We start from the raw sequence: 21,328 nt of genomic DNA, 5'->3' as shown, positions 1-21,328 counted from the left end.
CCTATGGGATCCTCCATCCCATTTTCATGAATGTAAACTCATTGCCTGTAAACCCTAGTTCAGGATCTCAGCCAACCTTGGTTGAAAAGCTGCAAAAGACTTTCGGTGAAATAAATGTCTTTAGATAGGAGGTTAATCTGATAGTTAAGTTTAGCCTCTAGAAAGCATGTTATGATTTTGTTTTTTATGTAACCATGTGTTTCCAATATTCTTACTCACCATTTCCTGAATCTCTAGACTTTGATGATAAACTTATTCTTGTTTGCACTATAAATATATCTCAGTGTTGTGGTGTTAAGTAAAATACTGGTCCTGAGCTGAATCTTATAAGTTGGTGTACATATTGTTCCTTTGGGGACAGCAGACACAATGTTTCTATAAGTAGTCAGGAGCTGGATATCACAGGGGAATACTTCAAAGGTACTTGGAGACTGGGGTACACCTATTGTTAACCTGTAAGGCACAGTAAGGGCTGGCATGGCAGAGAGGAGAGTGCTTGGGTGGCTACAAGGCTGGTGATGTTAGAAATCTGACATCCAGCTAAGCACAAGCAAGACTCACTGGGAGAACAAGGTGACTCATAGTCCTGGGTACTCCAAGAATTGTCACAATGGTGTAGTCAGCAGGATGAGGGGATGTCTTCTTTGCCTTCTACATAAATCGTCAAAGTTCTTTGTCGGTAGTCAGAGTACAGGCTAATCACCTGTGGCTTGTTTTGCATCTCTGCTTCTTCCCTGTTGACTTCACCTCTCTTCACTGACTTCGTATGTAAATAGGCATCCATTGTGTTGGCTTATAATGCTTGATTTACATCCTGATAAAGAGACCGGTGAATAAACATCTCTTTGTCTAACAGAAAACCAGTTTTTTTCATCTCTGCTGGTGGTTAATACCTTGCTGCAGACTCTACAAGCATATCTTCAGTACCTATAAAGAACTCTTTACCTAATATCTGTACATACATTTCACAACGGCATTGAAGACCATGTGACCCGGGTTTCATTTTAAGATCTGACATGACATTCTTTGGTGAACTAGAATGTACACAGCAGAATCAGGACATTCCTGTATCTCTCTTACCGGCTGGCGTTGAAGGCTTCTTGGGTCACAATTGTAGGTCTGCCACTGAAAGGGAAAACAAAGATAGGCGCGAATTGTAATTTAGCGTTGGGGCTAGGAGAGTTTTGATGAAGGAAGTTTTTATATAATTATTTGTAACACAATAACACCTGGTGCCCCAGCTGAGATCAGGGCTCCATTATGCTAGGAAATGAACATACTACCACTAAGAGACTGTACCTGCCTGAATAGCTTACATTCTAAGTGGACTAGACAGACAAAGAGTTAGAGGAAAGAATCATTACTATCTTTGGGGTACAGAGAGATTAAGTGAGCAAGGTCACACAGGAAGTTTATGACAGAGCTAGGATTTGAACACATATGTCCTGAGTCTCAGTCCAGTGCCTTTCTTACATGGTCATCCTTCCTCTCTTAATGGGGATTAGGAATTTGTTATTGTGAATGAATACATTCATTGTGTTTCTTTTTACCTACAGATCGCCCAGGTCTCCTCAGTGTTGAGAGGATAGAAAAATGTCAAGAAGGTTTCCTCCTGGCCTTTGAACACTACATTAATTACAGAAAACACCATGTTGCACACTTTTGGCCAAAACTGCTGATGAAAGTGACAGATCTGCGAATGATTGGTGCCTGCCACGCTAGCCGCTTCCTGCACATGAAGGTGGAATGCCCCACGGAACTCTTTCCCCCTTTGTTCTTGGAAGTGTTTGAGGATTAGAAAGACTGGAGTGGTTCTCAGAATTCCTATAGCACTACTGGCTGTCATTTCATTCCATTGCCTAGCTCTTCTTCTGTTCTTTTTGTTTTGGTTTGGTTTGTTTGTTTCTCTTTTTTTTTTATAGACATTGGTGAAAATGTCCCTTTAATGCGGGTACTTGTGACTATTGCTTTTTGTCCTTCAGTCCCTTGATGTGAATGCTTTGACAGCTTAACAGTGAAAACACAAACAAACCAATCTTGATCACCAGCACTTAAGTGGTCACCAGCTAACATCCATCACTGCTTGGGGAAATGGGGAGATAAAATTGAAGTGGCAGAAAATAAACAGGCCTCCAAGGCAAAGCACTTTGCCCTGCCTTTTTCCCAGTATTACCTCATTTTGCAAGCCATGAGTGAGATACACTGTCTAGTTTTCCATGGTCATTCTAAGTGTAACCATTACCATTTTGACCTAAGAATACCATAATCACTGTGATTGCATCACATCCTTGGGATTATTACATGGGTCATAAATATCTGTGTCCTCTACAATCAAATCTTTTTTCAAATACACAGTGGGGAGCAGGGGTTGATATATTTTTTTGATTTGTACAAAAAGGGCAAAATCCTCAGCCCTTGCTCAGTTAAAACTCTAGATGACTTCAGTGGGAGGTCTACTGGAATAAAGACCGAGGGCTTGATCCTGTCAGGTGTTGAGCTCTTCCAACAGGTGCGGGGAGCCCACAACTCAGGTTGACTTCAGAAGAGGAAGTGAAGGGGGATGTCACATCAACATCCAAGTGGCACTGGAAGGGATGGGCACTTGGCAGGTCTTGGTATGCACTCAGCACTCTGCAGGAATGGGTCTTTTATCCTGGCTGCAGGATTTGCCCAGGGTTATGCAAAGATACAAATGATTACAGGGAGAAAAAAATAATTATGATGAACTCCAAATAGGATAGAAACCTACCCTATTACTAATTATGCTCCAGACTGTACAACTTTATCCCAGTAACATGTAGAGTATGTCTTGAGAGTAATCTCTGATAGATAAATACAAAGGAAACATATTGCCGTCTTTTTGTACTTTTTTGTACGTGCATTTTTATTTTGATTGGCTAGATTCTCTCTCAGTTCCCTGAAATCATTTCTATTGACTGCGCTAGTAGGAGCTGAACTGAGCAACAACAGGATGTCCTGCTGCTGAAATCTGCCAGCCAGCACTCCTAGCACTCATTTGGGCCTTTTTCAAGGGCATTAAGAGTAAAGATTCCTCTGTTTCATCCATCCTCATCACAGGGTGATTGTCTCTGAAGTTTTATAAACTCCAGGCCAGGCAAGTCTCCTAGTTTATCTATAAGTGGGATACATCAGAAGGATCATCCTCTTCCTGGCAACAGAAAAGATTTAGTACAGCCTCAGACTATGTTTCATGCTCCCTCTGTTGCATTGTGCATTCACATATCAATACAAAACAAAGACAGAAGGAGGTATCCTTTCCTGCCCAACTAGACAGGCATTGTTATAGTTGGACATTCAAAGTTAAAGGCCCTAATCTAGCCCTAGGTGTTTGACTCATGAAAACGTGGTACTAGGAAAACTTTCATTGTGAGCAAAACACCAGGGGAATTTTGAAATTATTTTCACTCCTGCTGCAATGCGAAGAAAGCATTTGGAATACTAACGGCCACATTTGCAGCCAGGCTGAATCCCTGCCGCCATGTTTATTGGTGCAATTTGCATCTATACCTCCAATGAGTTTTGAGTGTTAATCTTAGTAGTTACATATTGGACTTCTAAGATTTGTGCCCAAAATTCCATGTGGGTGTAAAACACAAAGGTGCATTTTTTGCAGGCACAGTGGGAAGCCAGGCCACTAGAAACTTGCTCAGGTTTTCATATGAGGTTAAAAACACCTGTTGGCTCCCATTCCTCCACCTCCCCCCAAAGCAAATGTTTGAATGACACCATTCTCCAGATAGTTTTGCAGTAAAACCCAGAGCATATCATGGAGTCAGGGACATCCAGAATACTGGGAGTTATACTTGGAATCAAAACCCATACAAAATAATGAGAATTATGGGTTTGGTCCTGCAAACTCTTCCTCAAACGTACAGTCTCAAGAAAGTCACTTAGCAGTGTGAGAACTGCTCACACGAGTCAGGGCTTGCATTAGCAGATCCTAACTGCATACATTAAAAGAAAAATAATTGCACAAATCTCAAAATCAAATTAGTTAAAATAACAGATATCTGCAGAAATTAAATAAAATAGTTGATCCATTTCTTGCTTCTGTTTTCCAGATCTGGTAAGCAAAAATAAAATGAAACATACAAACCTTTTAGAGCTGTATTCTGCCCCTAATCTTCATGGGACACTCCCACTTATGCCAGTGAGAACCCCACACATGCTCGTAGGCTATATATGACTAATTTAGTGTACAAAAATGTGATCATGTCGTAGGTGAAAGAGAGAAAAACGCTCTTCTTTCTGGCAGGTACCAGTGTTGGCAACTCACAATTTTATTGCAAGTCTTGAGATATCTGCTGTTTTTCTGATAGCCCCCATTCTGGGAATCATGTTGTTACATGATTTTTTTTTTTAAAGTTTCCTGGTGCTTTTGGTTGTAGAAAAAAGCTTGAAAATGTTAAATGTTCAAAATGTAGAAGGCAAATAAGAACTCAAAATTGACAATTTAGAACTCTCACGATTTTTAAGCCAATCTTGTGATTTTGGGGGCCTGGTTCATGATTTTTGAACCCTTGGGATTGGCAATACTTAGTTATTCAAAGTAAATAGCATAGAAAAGGTAAGAGTTGTACAAAAAACAAACAAAAAAAAAAGATTAGTCATCTGACTCAGGAAAGCTTCATCAGTCTGATCCAGCACTGAGAATAAACACTTCACAGGCTGGTTGCTGTTAAAACGGCTACTGCTATGTGAACCTGTCCCCATTAAATCTAACAAGCAAAGCAATGAGGTTTAAAAGTATTAGACTTAGTAGATTATACTATTGAGTACCTGGAATTAGGCACTTAATTTGTATTTAAATGTCTGAATAAGTGGCTGAATTTCCAAGATGTTGACTTCATTAGGAACTGTGACTACTCAGTATCCTGAAAAATCAGTCCACCTCTATTTAAGTGACTGAACATGGATTTCGGTGCCTAACGTTAGGAAAACAAGCCTGAAAATGTTGGTCAGTTTTTAGTTTTTAGCAAAGAGCACGTATAGCAGTATTTTTTAACCTTTTTTTATATTAAAGGTATGGGATCTGGCAGTAATTCATTGCAGTGAATTACCAGTATTTATCAATCCAAAACCAATAGCCATCTCTTAGTTTAACAGATGTGATCTAGTGACATTTAAGGCCCTGCTTCCATACCAGTTTTACATTGACTTCAGTGATATTATTCCTGATTTACACCAGTGCATAATTAGAACCTATATTAGGCTCTGATCTTGCAAATGGACTTAGCCCCCTGTCCTGCAATGACTTATGCACATGCTTAAATATGCATACATGCATAGTCCCAAGTCTCTGCAGGATCAGGAACATAATGTTTGCTACTGTGAGTAACAGACTTTAGTGTAACTAACTATTCCCAGTAGTAAGCACTACACCCAGTAGTATTTGTAGAATAAGGCCTTCTGACTGAGTGCAACAGAACTGAACTTTTCAGTGCAGTCCATACTCTTGTACAAAAGTTTGATGGTGCCACATAACTCTCATTTTTGCTCTCTGGTCTAGAGGTATAGCAAGTGGGGTCTTTTATTCATGATTCTTTCTGTCAACCCAGCTCTTTCATTGTCATCTTCACTGTTTTTTGCCCTACATAATACATGCATATAGATTTTATTCCTTTCATCTGGCATCCCAACTTAGTTCCGATATTTAAAATAACCTATATACAGTGTGATAATGATTTTTGTTTACACTCTGCCAAAATATAGACGTTAGAATTAGACCTCTAAGGTCCAAAATCATCATTGAGGTAAATGCTTACTCCTTCAGGGATCAGTTTCAGAAAGAAAAAAGTAAAAAAATGACCAGAGGGAGAAATCAGCCTAGGTAGGGCTGTTGATCACAAGCAGAGCATGTCATTGTTAGTGATGTATTTTAATGCTATGGAACTCTAACCTGTATGTGTCATATTGACTTTTTGCTGCATGAATCATACACTATAAAAATCAGTCTTATGGTTTTGAGACGTAGCCAACATTTGTGAGGCTAAACCTTTTTCAGTGACAGAATCAAAATCAGCAACCAAGGAACAGTCTTCTCTCTCTCTTAACTATGAGAGCAGTTAAAAGTATCCAGTACTTGTCTTTTCACTGATGTAGAGGCTCCAGGACCTAAACAAGCTCTTAATTTGTCCTGTTGTTGTAATAATATGAAACTGATTACCAGATGTTTCCTTTTGATATTGCTATGATATGATCCCTATTTAAATTTTATATAGAGAAATTTTATTCTAGTGCAATAGAGATTTATTTTCCACGTGAAGATTCAAAGTAATGTGAGTACATCTTTTTACAACAGAATAATCTTGTTTTAAAAAAAAAGGTTTGGCCTTATCACAAAGTTTTACCGTGTTGTATAAATGTTTAGCAAATGCAAAGAGTATGCATTTCTTGTGTGTATCCACATTGACTGCCGTCGCCTTCAAAAGCAATATTGTGCAGGTAAAAGTTTTTTGTGACTGTCCATTGCACAGTTTACCTACTTTAAAAGCTAACCCTATTTATGCACAAGACAATCAAATGTAAATCTGCATCAGCCAGACGGTGTAGATTAAATTTGTTTAAATTACTGAGCACAATGTAAAACATTAAAAGACACTTTATTTAATTACACATTACTTTGATTATAGATAATATCAGGGCATGAACTAGCTGACACTGTAATTTTTTTCTCTTTTCATACTTTCTTAACTCTTCATTTTTAATTTGTTCACAACTACATCAAATTAGTCTTTCATGCCATTTCTTTAAAAAAGACAAAAGGTGAACTTTTTTTATTTTTGTTATTGGTTTCATGCCCTGAGGTTAACACAAACATTACACGGTATAATGAGAGACAGTACTGTGGATGATGTATTTTTTTGCAAACAGGAGTAAGTGATATGCTATATCAGTAATATTTTTTCAGCCTAAAAAATATATATATTAAAAATCTGTGACCGCAAATGTTTTAAACTATCCGAAGAGAAAATTTGTATATTTGGGGGGAGAATAATTTTTACATAGCTTTTGTATGCAGATATTAAAATGTAATTATGAATATAGTGGGCCTAGATAATTGTGTAAGCTTGAATTCTAAAATGAAAAAGCTTATAACTGAACTATGTTTTCAGTCTCTCTCTTTTTTCTTCCAGAATGTTTAATCTGGGCTGTTATGTACACCTCTACTCCATATAATGCTGTCCTCGGGAGCCAAAAAATCTTACCGCATTATAGGTGAAACCACGTTATATTGAACTTGCTTTGATCGAACGGATTGTGCAGCCCTGCCCCCCCGGAGCTCTGCTTTACCGTGTTATATTCAAATTCGTGTTATATCGGGTCACGTTATATAAGGGTAGAGGTGTAGTTGTAAAGTGCTATGCAGTGCTACACTGGGAGAGATGAGGTCTGAGACAAGCCTTATATTGCTCCCCATCCTGTTCACACTTCTGTTCTTGTAGGCTTTTCCTATCATGTATAATCTCTCCTCTCATATACATTCTCTCCTACAGTGGTTCTGATTCTCCTCTTGTTCATACCAATTTAACTTAATTTACTTCAGTGGACTTACTCCTGATTGACATTAGTTATGTTTTAAAATGAACACCTTTCTTCCTTGTTATGTTAGAAGCATACACCCAGAGAAGTTAGATTAAAAATAAATAAATACTCTTGCTGGAAGGCTGCAATGTATCACTACTGTATTTCTGAGAATTCAGACCAATTACACATAGGGTTGTCAATTAATCACAGTTAACTCAAGCAATTAACATAAAAGAAATTAACTAGATTTAAAAAATTGATTGTGATTAATTGCAATTTTAATCGTACTGTTAAACAATAATAGAATACCAGTTTAAATTTATTGTCAATATTTTTGGAGGTTTTGCTACAGTTTCAAATATATTGATTTCAATTACAGTACAGAATACAAAGTATACAGTGCTCACTTCATATTATTTTTATTATAAATAATAATAGTTCACCACATACAAGTACTGCAGTGCAATCTCTGTCATGAAAATGCAGCTTACAAATGTAGAATTATTTGTATATAACTGCACTAAAAACAAAACAATGTAAAACTTTAGAGCCTACAAGTCCACTCAGTCCTACTTCTGCTTCAGCTCATCGCGCAGACAAACAAGTTTGTTTACATTTAGGGGAGATAATGCTGCCTACTTCTTATTTACAATGTCACCTGAAAGTGAGAATAGGCACTCACATGGCACTGTTGTAACCAGCATTTCAAGGTATTTATGTGCTAGATATGCTAAACATTCGTACACCCCTTCATGCTTTACCACCATTCCAGAGAACATGCTTACATGCTGATGATGCTGGTTAAAAAATAATGTGTTGATTAAATTTGTGACTGAACTCCTTGGGGGAGAATTGTATGTCTCCTGCTCCATGGTTTTACTCACATTCTGCTATATGCAGATTTGACAAAATGCAAAGAAGGTACCAATATGAGATTTCTAAAGATAGCTACAGTCTGAAATGTCTTCCAAAATCTGAGAGGGACGAGGCGTGGAACATGCTATCAGAAGTTTTAAAAGAGCATCACTATGATGTGGAAACTACAGAACCTGAACCACTAACAAAGAAAATCAACCTTCTGCTGGAGGCATCTGACCCAGCTGATGAAAATGAATGTGCATTGGTCTGCACTGCTTTGGATTGTTATCAAGCAGAATCAGCCTGTCTCACTTTCAGGTGACATTGTAAATAAGAGGCAAGCAGCATTATCTCCCATATATGTAAACAAACTTGTATGTCTTAGTGATTGGCTGAACAAGAAGTAGGACTGAGTGGACTTGTAGGTGCTAAAGTTTTACATTGTTTTGTTTTTGAGTGCAGTTATTTTTTAACATAATTCTACATTTGTAATTTGCACTTTCATGATAAAGAGATTGCACTACGGTGCTTATATGAGGTGAATTGAAAAATAATGTTTCTTTTGGGGGGGATTGCACTGCAAATATTTTTAATAAAAATAATATAAAGTGAGCACTGTACATTTTGTATTCTGTGTTGTAATTGAAATCAATATATTTGAAAATGTAGCAAAACCTCCAAAATATTTATAATTAATTTAAATTGGTATCCTATCATTGTTCAACAGTGCAATTAAAACTGCAATGAAGCACAACTTTTTTTTAAACTTGCAATTAATTGCAAGTATTTTTTTTGATCATTTGGCAGCCCTAATTACATGCAAGATCCCAAAACCAGAGAAAGACAAAGCAGGCTGCTCCCTAAAAAACAAAGAGGCACAACTCACCCCATCTTACTCTAGGCTGGGTAGCTTCAAACTGATCCTACACTTCCCTACAAAGCCCTCTCACCTGCAAACACTACCAGAAACACCTCCACTTCCATTCTTAAATTGCTAGCTTGCAATTTCAAGACAATCCTCAGTATACCACATTCCAAGTCTAGACAGTGCAAGTGTGAGAGGAGAATGAGAGCCCCTGTCTTCTCACACACCCCATTTCTCTCTCACACTTCCACGCTCCCTCTCTCTCTTCCCTGTTGGTGCTGCTTCTCCTCTTTCACTCTCTCTTTTTCCATCCTTCCCCTTTCTATCTTCTTCCCTTCTCTGTCTCTCTTTTATTTACCTCATCAGGATGGGCTGGACCTGGAGATTGTAGTGGATATAGTTTCCCAATACTTCCTGATGGTTAGGATGTAGGTTCAGGGTGTTTGGCACAGGCTTTCCACTGGCTGAGTCTGGTCCCAGGATAATGGTCCTGGTTCCCACCGACCCCGACAGCATCCCTGGTGCCAAGAATCTCCAGCAAGATACTGAGCTTTGTCAACTTCTACTGATGTAGGTGCTGAGCACTTTGCAGGGTCAGGGCTTTCATGCCCATGTGAACCTAAAGGGTTTGCACCTGCTCCTATTGCCATCTATGGGAACAGGACCTGACCCTTAAGGAAAAGGACAACATTTTCTAATTTGGTACCTAAAGTTAAGCATCTAAATCCATATTTAAGCATCTAATTTTAGGTACCCAAGTTTGAACATTTTGGCCAAGATCCTTTGAAGTGCTGAGGTGATGTCAGTAATGAAGGAGGGTGCTCAGCACTTCACAGGCTCAGACCATGAATGAAGGAGAAATAAGGGTAACATTTTACCAGTAGCGACTGAATTATTTGCTGCCTAACACCTTGATTATATGTATCTAAAATACAATTATGCCCAAGATAAAATTGCTGCTATTTACATAGCTCATTTCAGTTGGTTATTTCTGAAGTTTCTGCTGCATTGAGCTTTGTTCTTTTAACTGGTGAATTCTCTGTTTGTCACTAAAAGAGCTCAGATTGGATCAAATACCAGCACCGGCAAATAGGAGTGTGTGATTATATATATAAATAATTACATTAAAAAATTAAAAGCATGTTAAAGTGGCAAATTCACCACCTAAAAGTTAGGAAATGTCAGTATTAAGGGTGCCTGTGCAACCTGAATTCAGCCTCCATGAGTGTATGCACTAAGGGTACATCTACACTACCCGCCGGATCGGTGGGTAGTGATTGATCCATCGGAGATCGATTTATCACATCTAGTGTAGATGCGATAAATCGATCCCCAATCGCTCTGCCGTCAACTCCAGAACTCCACCATGGCAAGAGGCGGAAGTGGAGTTGATGGGGGAGCAGCGGCCATCAATTCCACGCCGCAAGGACACGAAGTAAGTGGTCCTAAGTTGATCTAAGATACGTTGACTTCAGCTACGCTATTTTCGTAGCTGAAGTTGCGTATCTTAGATCAATCCCCCTCCCCCCCCAGTGTAGACCAGGCCTAAGAGGCAGTCTTGAACTACATGATCACATACTTACTTGTACATTAACTTCAATGGGAGAGGCTGGGTGCTCATCCCTTTTGAATACTAGGACACTTGTTTTTGTATCTAAATATGGAGATAGAAGCTTAATTTCAGATATCTATTTTTTTTTAATCTTGGTCTCGTGTGTGTGTGCATGTCTAATATATATATATATATATATATATATATATATATATATATATATATATATATATATATATATATATATATATATATATATATTTAGCAACGTAAGTTGTCTCAAAACACCTCACCCTTACTCCAAAATAAGAGTGTCTGCAGACAGACTTTCTCGGGCACTAACTAGATGTACATTACAACTGATTCAGTTATGTTGGTTCCAGTTTCCACAGAGTGTACACATTGCTTTGAGGAACACCATACTGTTAGACAGCCAGGGGACACTGTTATCCTTTTAATCAGATTGGGAGCAATACAGACTGTATTCAGTGAGTCTTAAGGTGCCTGGGTTTATTACGAAACGAGAGAGGGAAATGTTTCTAAAATATATTCGTCATCTCACATTACTTCTTTACTTTGAAAATTAAGCGAATGGGTTGATTGGTTCGTTTTTCATAAAAGTAGATTCCCTTTCAAAATGGAACTCACAGTAACGTCTCTGTCGTTGGGGAGAGCATTTACCCTGCAGTTGTTGACTGTAGCTGCCTTAACAGAAACTTTCACAGAAGCAAACAATTTGCCAGGAATAACATGACCATTTGACAGACTCAAAGAGCAATTTTTCAGTGAGGGCAAAATATAGCAAATAAATTATATAACCGTATGACTCATGTGGTATATTAACATTGCAATTATTTTATTAGAGCCATGTCCAGCAACACAGCCCTACTTGAGAGTTTCCAGTTTAAAATAAATCCTAATTTAATTGCATCTGGCTGGAATGCTGCATACATAGGGTATCTATCCAGGTGCTAATTTTTATTATTGTTGTTTTGATGAAGATTAGTTTTAATCAGCTCAGTTTTAAAGTCATAAAGTCAACATACAAAGATTTTATTTTGAACAGATTTCAATGCTCTTAAACCAAATCTAGATTTTTTTTTAAAATATGGTTCTTAGAATAATTTTCATAAGATTATACTCTTGTATGTACACAAGGGGTCACTTTCTGCCATTCTTGCTCACGTTCAGTAATGATTTACTCCCTGAGTATTCCCATTGGTTCCAATGGAATCACTATGCTCTCTGAGTAAGAATCCATTCCTAAAGACCAACTCTGCCAGGGTGCTAACCAGTTACTTTGAGGCGTTGAGCACCCTCAACTCTCATTGTGACCATGTCTAGGCTCGGAACATCAGCTCCTGTCCCCCAGGCTTAACCACAACCAGCTAACATGTTTTTAAAGATAACGTGCCCTGTCTAAAGGTCCTGTTGAAAATCAAGTCATCTAAAAGCTAAAGCATTTTAAAACAGGCCCTGTCTTTTTCAGTTAGACATGACCTGAGTGAAAATATCTCAGTTTAGCACCACACTCAGCTGGGTTCTAAATGGTTTTCCATATGTTAACTGGGGGAAGGAGGGGAATGGGTAGGGAAGAAACAGTTTAAAATGGCTAGCTTTTAACCTTTGAAAAACAATAGTTGTGGGTTCACACAACGGCTGGAACAAAATGTTCAGCAAAAATATTAATGTTTAGAGCTTGACATTTCCAAATTACACTGAGCTGAACATTTAAAAAAAAAATACATGCGGTAGTTGAACAACTCCAAACATTTTTTCATAATGATATTTTAAGCCCTACTTTAATGTAAATAGCAATAAAAATAATAATAGTGCTAGAGCTGTTTGGAAAATGTTAATTGTTTTTCCTGAAATGTTAAAATATTCTCTTTTTTTTATGAGATGCCCTTAAAAATCATTGTGGATTTTATTCCTCCTTTCCTCTCACCCTGCCCCCCTTCATGGAAAACGGCAGTCAAGTGCGGGGAGGAGCAGAAAGTTGTGTGTATGTTTTTAAGGCCATTTTCTGTCAAAAATGTTTGGGTTTTGCAGAAAATTTTTGGTGACCTTAAATAATGTATCAGTTATAAGCAGCCCTTTTTCCCTAGTGACTTTTCTCAGGGCTCTGTTTTTACTTGATGTAACTCCATTGCTCTCACACCCATTGCGTTTAAAATTAAACTTAAACACTGTTACCTAAGCAACTAGAGGCTGGTCCTTATCACAGTTCTAGCAGTTTTACTGTAGTGTAAATGCACTGATTCCAATGAAGTTAGTTACACCTCATTTACTCTGAGGTAAATGAGAGCAGGAGCAGGCCCAGATTGGGTAAAGAATGAAATAGTAGCTGAGTGATTAGTCTGTGATCATAAACACCTTTCTGGGGCAGGGCAGTTGTGAGGGGAAACTGGACAGAGGTGAGTGGCCTCTGCTGGAGTAACTTCAGCTATCCCATACCTGTCCACCTGCAGCCCCAGGAAGATGGGAGAATCTGGCTTTGGCTTTGCCACTCTCTGGGCCCACCCATGACCTGCATACACTAACTGTCTGGGCCCTGGTGGACCTTCTGGAGCCACAGAGGCAAGACTGTCCTTCTGTGCAATCATGGTATCGTGTATATTATTTTGACTATGCTAGATCTTGTTTCCCACTGAAAACAGTGCCTATCCCACTGAGTTCAAGGGAGTTTCCATAGAAAGACTAACACATGATATTGTGTAAAGATGAGATGGCTGCCGTCCTGACTGACACACTGTGAAATGAACCAGAGATCTCTGGAGCTAAAAGTAGAAGTGACTGAAAGACTCCAAACTCCCTAGGTAAGGCTGTAACTGTCATATCCTCTTTGGATTGGGCACAAGGGAGGGACCTGTAACAACACCCACCAGAGAAAACCTTACTCATAGGAACAGTCCTTACTTAAGACTATTCATTTGCTGCAGAGTCAGGTCCATAGAATTGCTACTGCATCATATGGGTCAAAGTAAGTTTTGCCCATGTGCAAAAAACAGAATTAATGACCCCCAGACTTTTCAGAATTAATACTAGGAATCTGACTTACTCCCCCAAAGCCCAGAATTGCTCTATCAGGACAGCAAGACTTTAGAATGGCAGGTGGCATTTACACCTGCTCTTCGCTGCCGCCAATGTGCTCATATACTGCATTCAGGTGATTCTCTATACAAAATAATTCAGTTGCTCTTTCTTTCTCTGTTCAGTTCTGGGTGGCTTGGACAAGCCATCATATTCGTTAACATGTTCTGTGCCTATATTTTTTGTGCACTGCTTTGACAGATTAACCTTATAACTTATTGTCAGTAATAGACAAAATTCATAGCACATAGGGCAGCAGGGCATATTAGGCCAACCCAAATCAGAGCCAATTTCCCAGAGCTCTGTAGTCACCAGCAGAGTCATAAAATAAGCTGGCAAATTTCTGGAGCCTGAAATGTGGCAAGGTGCATTTTGCAGAAAGTAGCTACAGTGTGTCCAGATCACTAAGAGCTAAGTCACAAGTAGCTTGAATATTCTATTTCCAAGTCTCAACCATTTGTTATCCATGCCGTGTGTTCCTCCAGCCTAACAAAGAGGCTCCAACTTTCACTGGCAGGCTTTTTAATAGCACTAGCTATTTTCCAGTGCTATAAGGGGTTTTGGAAGCATGCCACATCAAAGCATTATGGTGTGGCTGTTTTGTGAGAAGAAAAGGCAACTGAGACAGCTGGAAGTGAAATTGAGTCAAGTATATAAATTTTGTAAAGCTTAATTAAGCAGTTTACTTCTTATTCATGACTTCCTTCTGAGGCGTGACAAGGCTGGAGACTTCCATTTACCCCAGGAAGGGGCTTCTACAGGGCAAACCTCATAGGTCTTGTTTCCATGGTGAAGGTACTTTATTTTGAAGGCATACACTGAAATTCTGAATTGTCATTTTCTTGTCTCCATTGTGACTGAAGTTACCATTCGGATGTAGAAAGGTGCTAATTTCCTTTGAGCGAATGCAGAAATCAGGGCTTCTGCAGATGCAAAGGACCATTCTGGAAGTAGTGTTCATGGTGAGTATAAGTCAGGGGAAGGCAAACTTTTTGGCCTGAGGGCCACATCAGGTTTCTGAAATGGTATGGAGGGCCAGTTAGGAGAGGCTGTGCCTCCCTGAACAGCCAGTCATGGCACGGCCCCCACCCCCTATCCGACCTCCCCTGCTTCTTGCCCCCTGATGGCCCCCCCGGGACTCTTGCCCATCCAACCCCCTCCCCACCCCTTCCCTGACAGTCCCCCCAGGACTCCTGCCCCATCCACCCCTCCCTGTTCCCTGATCATCCCCGGAACCCCTGCCCACCCCCCAGTGCCCAATCCAACCCCTCCTCTCATTCCTGACTGCCCCTCGTGACTCCTGCCCCATCCAACCACCCCTGTCCCCTGATTGCCCCACAAATCCCTGCCCCTGACTGCCCCTGCCACCCCATCTAAACCCCCTCTCTCCTTCCTGACTGCCTCCCTTGGAACCCCTGCCCCCATTCAACCCCCCTGTTCCCTGCCCTCTGACTGCCCTGACCCCATTCACACCCCCACCCCTGACCACCACCCTGAACTCCCCTGCCCTCTATCCAATGCCCCCTGCTCTGTGCCCCATTACGTTGCTGCCTGGAGCACCAGTGGCTGGCCGTGCTACAGCTGCGCCGCCCAGAGCACCACAACAGGCAGCCGCGCTGCCCAGAGCACCAGGACAAGCCATGGCACTGCAAGAGGCCACCCACCCACAGCATTGCACCGGCGGTGTGGCGAGCTGAGGCTGTGGGGGAGGGGGAACAGCAGGGGAGGGGTTGAGAGACAGCCTCTTGGGCCAGGAAAGAGGGTCCCACAAGCCATAGTTTGCCCATCTCTGGTGTAAGTTAATGTTAAGAATGTCCTCTAGGCTAGAATACTCAGTGTTGTGAGAAGCAATTTGGCATAGGTCTGATACTGAGATACCAATGCACTCAGGTCCCATTGTAATCAATCAAGTCCTTAACCATGCCGTTGCTGAAGATGGAAAACAGTTCCCCAACCCAGACTATTTGACAGTACTGGCTCATGTCCTTTCCTAAATCTAACTATTTCCTTGGCATGAACCAGATCCTCCTCCTCAAATAGCTTGCTAGCATTGAACAAATAGCATTCACCCATGAGACTGGCCTTGCTCAGGAAGCCACTCTAAATCTATCACAGGAGCCCTTGAAGAATTACATCAACTAACGGTATGTCCTGCAGGCAACACTTTCAAGCAGGAGTGCTTTGCCAAACGTCAGCAAAAGCAGCATGTGCGCCTTTGGCTACACCACAGCGACCTGCCAAGCAGCAGCCAGCCATCATATGCCTGAATGTTTTTTGGTCCTAAATGGACCTAAATTAATGGACAGAAAAGAAATCTTGTGCTCCTTGCCCATCAATAGTCCACGTATTGACAGACAATAGGCCTAAGCCTGCAACCCCTATTCATGAGAGTAATCCTCATTCACATCAGTAGGCTGGGTTAAGTCAATGGGTCAGATCCTAGCTGATATAAATTGAGGTTTCTCCACTTACATCAGTTTACACCAGCTGAACAACTGACCCAATATGTTTAGGGAAGGGTTGCAGGCAAAGTTCCTAGACATGTTTCTATTTATGGGAAATCTGCTGCAGAAATCTTTTCATTCTGCTCCTGCAGCCCTGGCTGCGTTTCACCATCATTCTTACCCTGTACACTCCAGGCTGTAATGACTTCATAAGAACCTGGACATTTTCTCCATGCATGGTTTTAAGGTGAATGTGTGTGCGTGGCTTTGTGCTCCATAGAGATCTGATCTGGGAGCATTCCCCAGGCCCAGACTCCTAGAGATGCTGCCATATAGACACTCCCGTCCCGACCTTTTTTGGTTGAATGAAGTGTGTAGGAACGCAGGGTAATTATTGCTGTTGCACTATACAATACCAAGTGCTCATTCTTAAATATAGTTTGACTCTGAGATACTTACACAAAAGAGGTGAATTATCCAGACCACAGTATAATCATTAATTTTTATATGCCACAGGGTAACAATTAAGCCAAATAAAAACCACCAAAGTTACAACTGCACATTCAATTTTAAATGTAAGATCTTAACAGCTAACGGCAAATTTTTCTCCTAAACTTATACCTGGCAGTCCTACTAACACCTGGAGGTAGATAGTTGATCAGCCTTATAGGAACATAATGTCTTCATTTGATATATAGATGAATCTACTCATGATGAGTAATATCTATTATTTACTGGACACCCAGAAGATAAGCTAGGTCCCTCCCAAGTAAGGGCTCAGTCACCGTCCCGGAAAACACAGGCTAGATTTGACAATAAATGAATGCTAACAAATTTTGGAAGAGCTATTAAACCTCATGCGTCAGGCCATAAGCCCATCTCTAACTAATGATCAGGGATCCTTGAAATCCATTTGCCATGGAAAAAACATGGAATTTGCATTTTTACAGAGAAAACAAAAACATACGCAGTAGAACCCCATTTATCTAGCCTCCATTATCTGGCTTTCTGTATTAACCAAACCAGACTTGACAGCCTGAGCCCTGGGTGGCAGGGTTGAGGCTGGGGCTCCCTCTGACAGCCCCAGGCAGCTGGGGGTACCACTGACAGCCCTGGGCAGCTTGGGCTCAGGCTTCAGCTGAGTTGCAATTATATACATTTTATTATAATAATGACTGATGGCACTGATAGGCTTCAAACTTGCTTAAAAATTATAACTATATCCATAAAACATTGTGTTCAACTGATACCTATATATATTGTGGCTAGGGAAACTAAAATTCAGTGTTCCATTTTAATTGTGGAAAATGTGGATTTTTTTTATTGGATAATTTTAGCTTTTTTATCATGGAAAACTAGGATCTCTGCTAATAATGGAAACCTAATATGAGCGGCAGATTATCCTACATGGATCTGATGTGAAATTTCTTGCCGCTTCCTCTGAAGTATCCGCGGGAGGAACAAGAGTGTGGCGTGCTCGGGGGAAGAGGTGGGAAAAGGTGGGGTGGGGGCAGGGCAGGGCAGGAAGAGGCAGGGCAGGGGTAGGGCTTGTTGGAATGGATGGAGTAGGGATGGGGCCTGGGGCAGAGCTGGGGGGAGAACCTCTGGGGAGTACCCAGGGGAGCACTACCAGTATATTAGAAAGTCGGCACCTATGGTGTAGGATCTTTTTTTTTTTTTGCTTGGGGGAGTAAAAAACCTGGAGTCGGCCCTGCCCATGGTGGTAATGATGATGATGTTTTACACTTAACAACATAGCAGAACACCTTCATTCCCTCTGGTCACTAACAACAACACTGGGGATACCAACAACACCCACCATGAAGCAGAAGAAGCTAAAGACACAGTGTAAACAAGCTATCATTTGCAGTCTCTCTTAAGTTTAAGTGGGAAGCTGCCTTCCTGCATATCTCCCACTAAATGATGTTCTGGGAGGCTATACATCAGTAACAGTCGCAGAGCCAGTCCCATGATTGCAAGATGGCCTCACCCAGCAGTGAGGCGGAGTAGTTGTCTTCTCCTGGGTTCAGAGATGACCCAGAAAACAAGGGTCACATTCTCCTCAGGTGAGGCGCACCCAGAGATCATAGCTCTGTAACACAATAGGCAGGAGACTAGAGGAGTCAAACTCTACCATGTACATCCTGCAAGTAGTTCCTCTTTCTCTAGAGGGGAGAATTTTAGCCATTTTAGGCTTTAGGGAAGAATTTTTCTGTTGGGATCTCTGTCTTTGTTAACCTTTTGGCTGCCCCAGACACACAGAGATACTATCTCATTTTCTTTCTCTATGGCAGGTACTAACTCTTGGATTCGAGTTCAGCTGCACAAACTTTGCAGAACTGAAGGGTGCTCTGGCCACTCACCAGAGTTCTGTATCTAATTTGCATGATGTGAACCTCTATAATTTTTAAAAAGTGCAAGAAATGCACTAGTGACCATTATATTTGTTTCGATGTGAGCCTTCTATGATAAAGGAATAGAAATTGCCTAATGTTAGAGTTAATCAGCAGTAAAAACTTGGTCTCCTTTCTGAAATTACAGCTAGAAGGTTGGTGCAGGGACTGCATTTCTGGATGGAGGGGTCTAAAATGATCTAGATCTAAATCTAGAAATGTATTCTCAGCTATAGTTTGCCTGGCCCTAAATTGATTTGATTTTGTTGTACTGGGAATTCACTACTTTTCTTCCTTCTCTTGGACTGTGGATCCTTCACCTTTGCTCTTGTATTGGGCGGCAAGTGGTCTGCATTAAATTTTCTGTTGCAGCTGTCTGTGCATGCTCCAGTGGGAGTGGGATGCTATTAATAAGAGTGATGAATATTAAAGATTCCAAGTTAATTGCTGATTAATGAAAAGAGACCCTAATGTAAAGAATTGGAGCCTCAGTCTCCTTCTTCAGGTTCTTTCCAAGGAGGCTTTTAGAAAAATCTTTCCACTCCTTTGACTGTCAATATAAAATGCTTCATTTTATTATGCAGATACACAGTCAGACTACTGAATTGGAGAATTATTACTTTAAACCTTTTTACAGTGCCAAGATTATAGTTATTGAACTAAAATTACACACCAGATCAAGCAAGCCTAGAGGCAAGTGATGGCTGAAGATCCATCTGTTTCCAACATTGACCTGACGAGTGGATAATGGAGTTGGGGTCAGGTCTAAAAGCTGCTAGCACAACAGCATGGCACTGGGTAGATAGCTCATGTGTAGAAAAATATGTTCCTTGCATCAGACAGACTGCAGTCTCTATAAATTATTACCATGATCGTATTTCTGAGAGAAGTGATTTTTTTTCTAAAGTGTTTTTAAAAGCATTGAAGAGTGACATTCTTTCTTAATGACTAACAAAAAGTTGGCATTTTTGCCTGCATTACATTAGTAGTTTTCTGAAATATATGGAAGCAATTAAGGGCCCAATCCTGCAAAAATGTACCTCAGGACTTCCTGCTTAGTCTCACTGGAACTGTTTGCACTACTAAGGGCTTGTCTATTTTCAAAGGAGCACCAATGTAACCTAAGGCATGACATGAAACCAGTGCAAGATGAGTATAAAACACTACCAGCTCCTATTGGTAGCATTGAACACCCACTTTGCATTCGCCATGCACTGGTGTAAATGATAATACAAGCTGCAAGGCAACATGAATTGGGCTACAAGACCTGTAGTAGATATCGGTGGCAGGAGTGGGCCCTACATACTTCTTGAAAGTATGTATAGCTAGATCTTGCATTGCCAGCTCTAGAAGTTATCCTCTCTGATTTTGCAGGCCATACGCATTCTTACATTAGATATAGCGGAGAGGGTGCAATAGGTGTTTGGGAAACCAAAAGTGCAGGACCAGATTCTGGTAGCCTTGCTCCAGTTTTGTAACACCTTACTCCACAAATTGTCCCATTGAAGGTGTTGCAGCAACACATGGAGTGAGGTACTATTCCATTTGAGTAAAGACCTCGGAATCTGGCCCCAAAAGGACATTGTAATGATTATTGTTGGGGTGGGAGTGGGGCAAGAAGAAATGTTCCACTTCTACTGTTTTCTGCACAAAGATAACAGAAATATAGGGCTGGAAGAGACCTCGAGAGGTCATCTCATCACTCCCCCCATGCTGAGGCAGGATTAAGGTGCTTAAATGGGAATAGGATTAACTCTTCTACATAAAATAGATCTAATTTATAAAGGACCTACTGAAAATTGCCTATTTTTCTAGAAAAGGGGAACAGCAGCAGTTGGAGTTCAATTGTGTTTGTTATAGTTGATGCAGCTGGAAACTCAACAGTAAGAAAAGTGTTGGCATCTGACGCTGCGCACAGGAACGGAAGCTGATGCTGCTTGTTTTATACTCCACTGCACTCAGCTGGCCTGTATAGTAGGGTTGCCAGGCGTCTCGTTTTCGACCAGAACGCCTGGTCAAAAAGGGACCCTGGAGGCTTCGGTCAGCATTGCTGACCAGGCTGCTGAAAGTCCAGGCGGTGGTGCAGCAGGGATAAGGCAGGCTCCCTGCCTGCCCTGGCTCTGCACAGTTCCTGGAAACAGCCAACATGTCCCTGCAGCCCGTAGGCACAGGGGTGGCCAGGGAGGCTCAGCACACTGACAATGCCCCGAGCACAAGCTCTGAAGCTGCCATTAGCCAGGAAATACAGCCAGTGGGAGCTGTGGAGGTGGTGCCTGCAGGTGAGGGCAGCACACAGAGCCTCCGGGCCTCTCTCTGTAGGACCACAGGGACAAGCTGGCCACTTCTGAGAGCTGCCGAAGGTAAGCACCGCCCAGCAGGAGCCCAAAACCCCTCCCCCACCCCAACTCCCTGCACCAGGTCAGAACCCCCTCCCTCATCCAAACTCCCTCCAAGAGCCCTCACTCCCTCCCACACTCCAACCCCCTGACCTAGGTCAGAACCACCTCCTGCACCCAGCAAAGAATCCTGTGGCACCTTATAGACTAACAGACGTTTTGGAGCATGAGCTTTCATG

The 21,328-nt window shown here is 41.2% G+C and overlaps 1 protein-coding gene across 7 annotated transcripts in view; it reads left to right on the top strand.

Moving 5' to 3' along the window:
- The window catches only part of THRB (thyroid hormone receptor beta), a 285,196-nt gene extending 278,112 nt beyond the window's left edge, over positions 1–7,084 (top strand). For all 7 annotated transcript variants that reach the window (XM_030550970.1, XM_030550965.1, XM_030550969.1 and 4 more), the window contains one exon: positions 1,557–7,084. In XM_030550970.1, coding sequence (XP_030406830.1) covers positions 1,557–1,798 — 242 coding nt within the window. In that variant the 3' untranslated portion in view covers positions 1,799–7,084. The remainder of the gene's footprint in view (positions 1–1,556) is intronic.
- The last annotated feature ends 14,244 nt before the right edge of the window (positions 7,085–21,328 follow it).

Source organism: Gopherus evgoodei, chromosome 2 (assembly GCF_007399415.2).
Source record: "Gopherus evgoodei ecotype Sinaloan lineage chromosome 2, rGopEvg1_v1.p, whole genome shotgun sequence".
Lineage (NCBI taxonomy): Eukaryota > Metazoa > Chordata > Testudines > Testudinidae > Gopherus > Gopherus evgoodei.
This window is presented reverse-complemented; position numbering and strand designations above follow the sequence as displayed.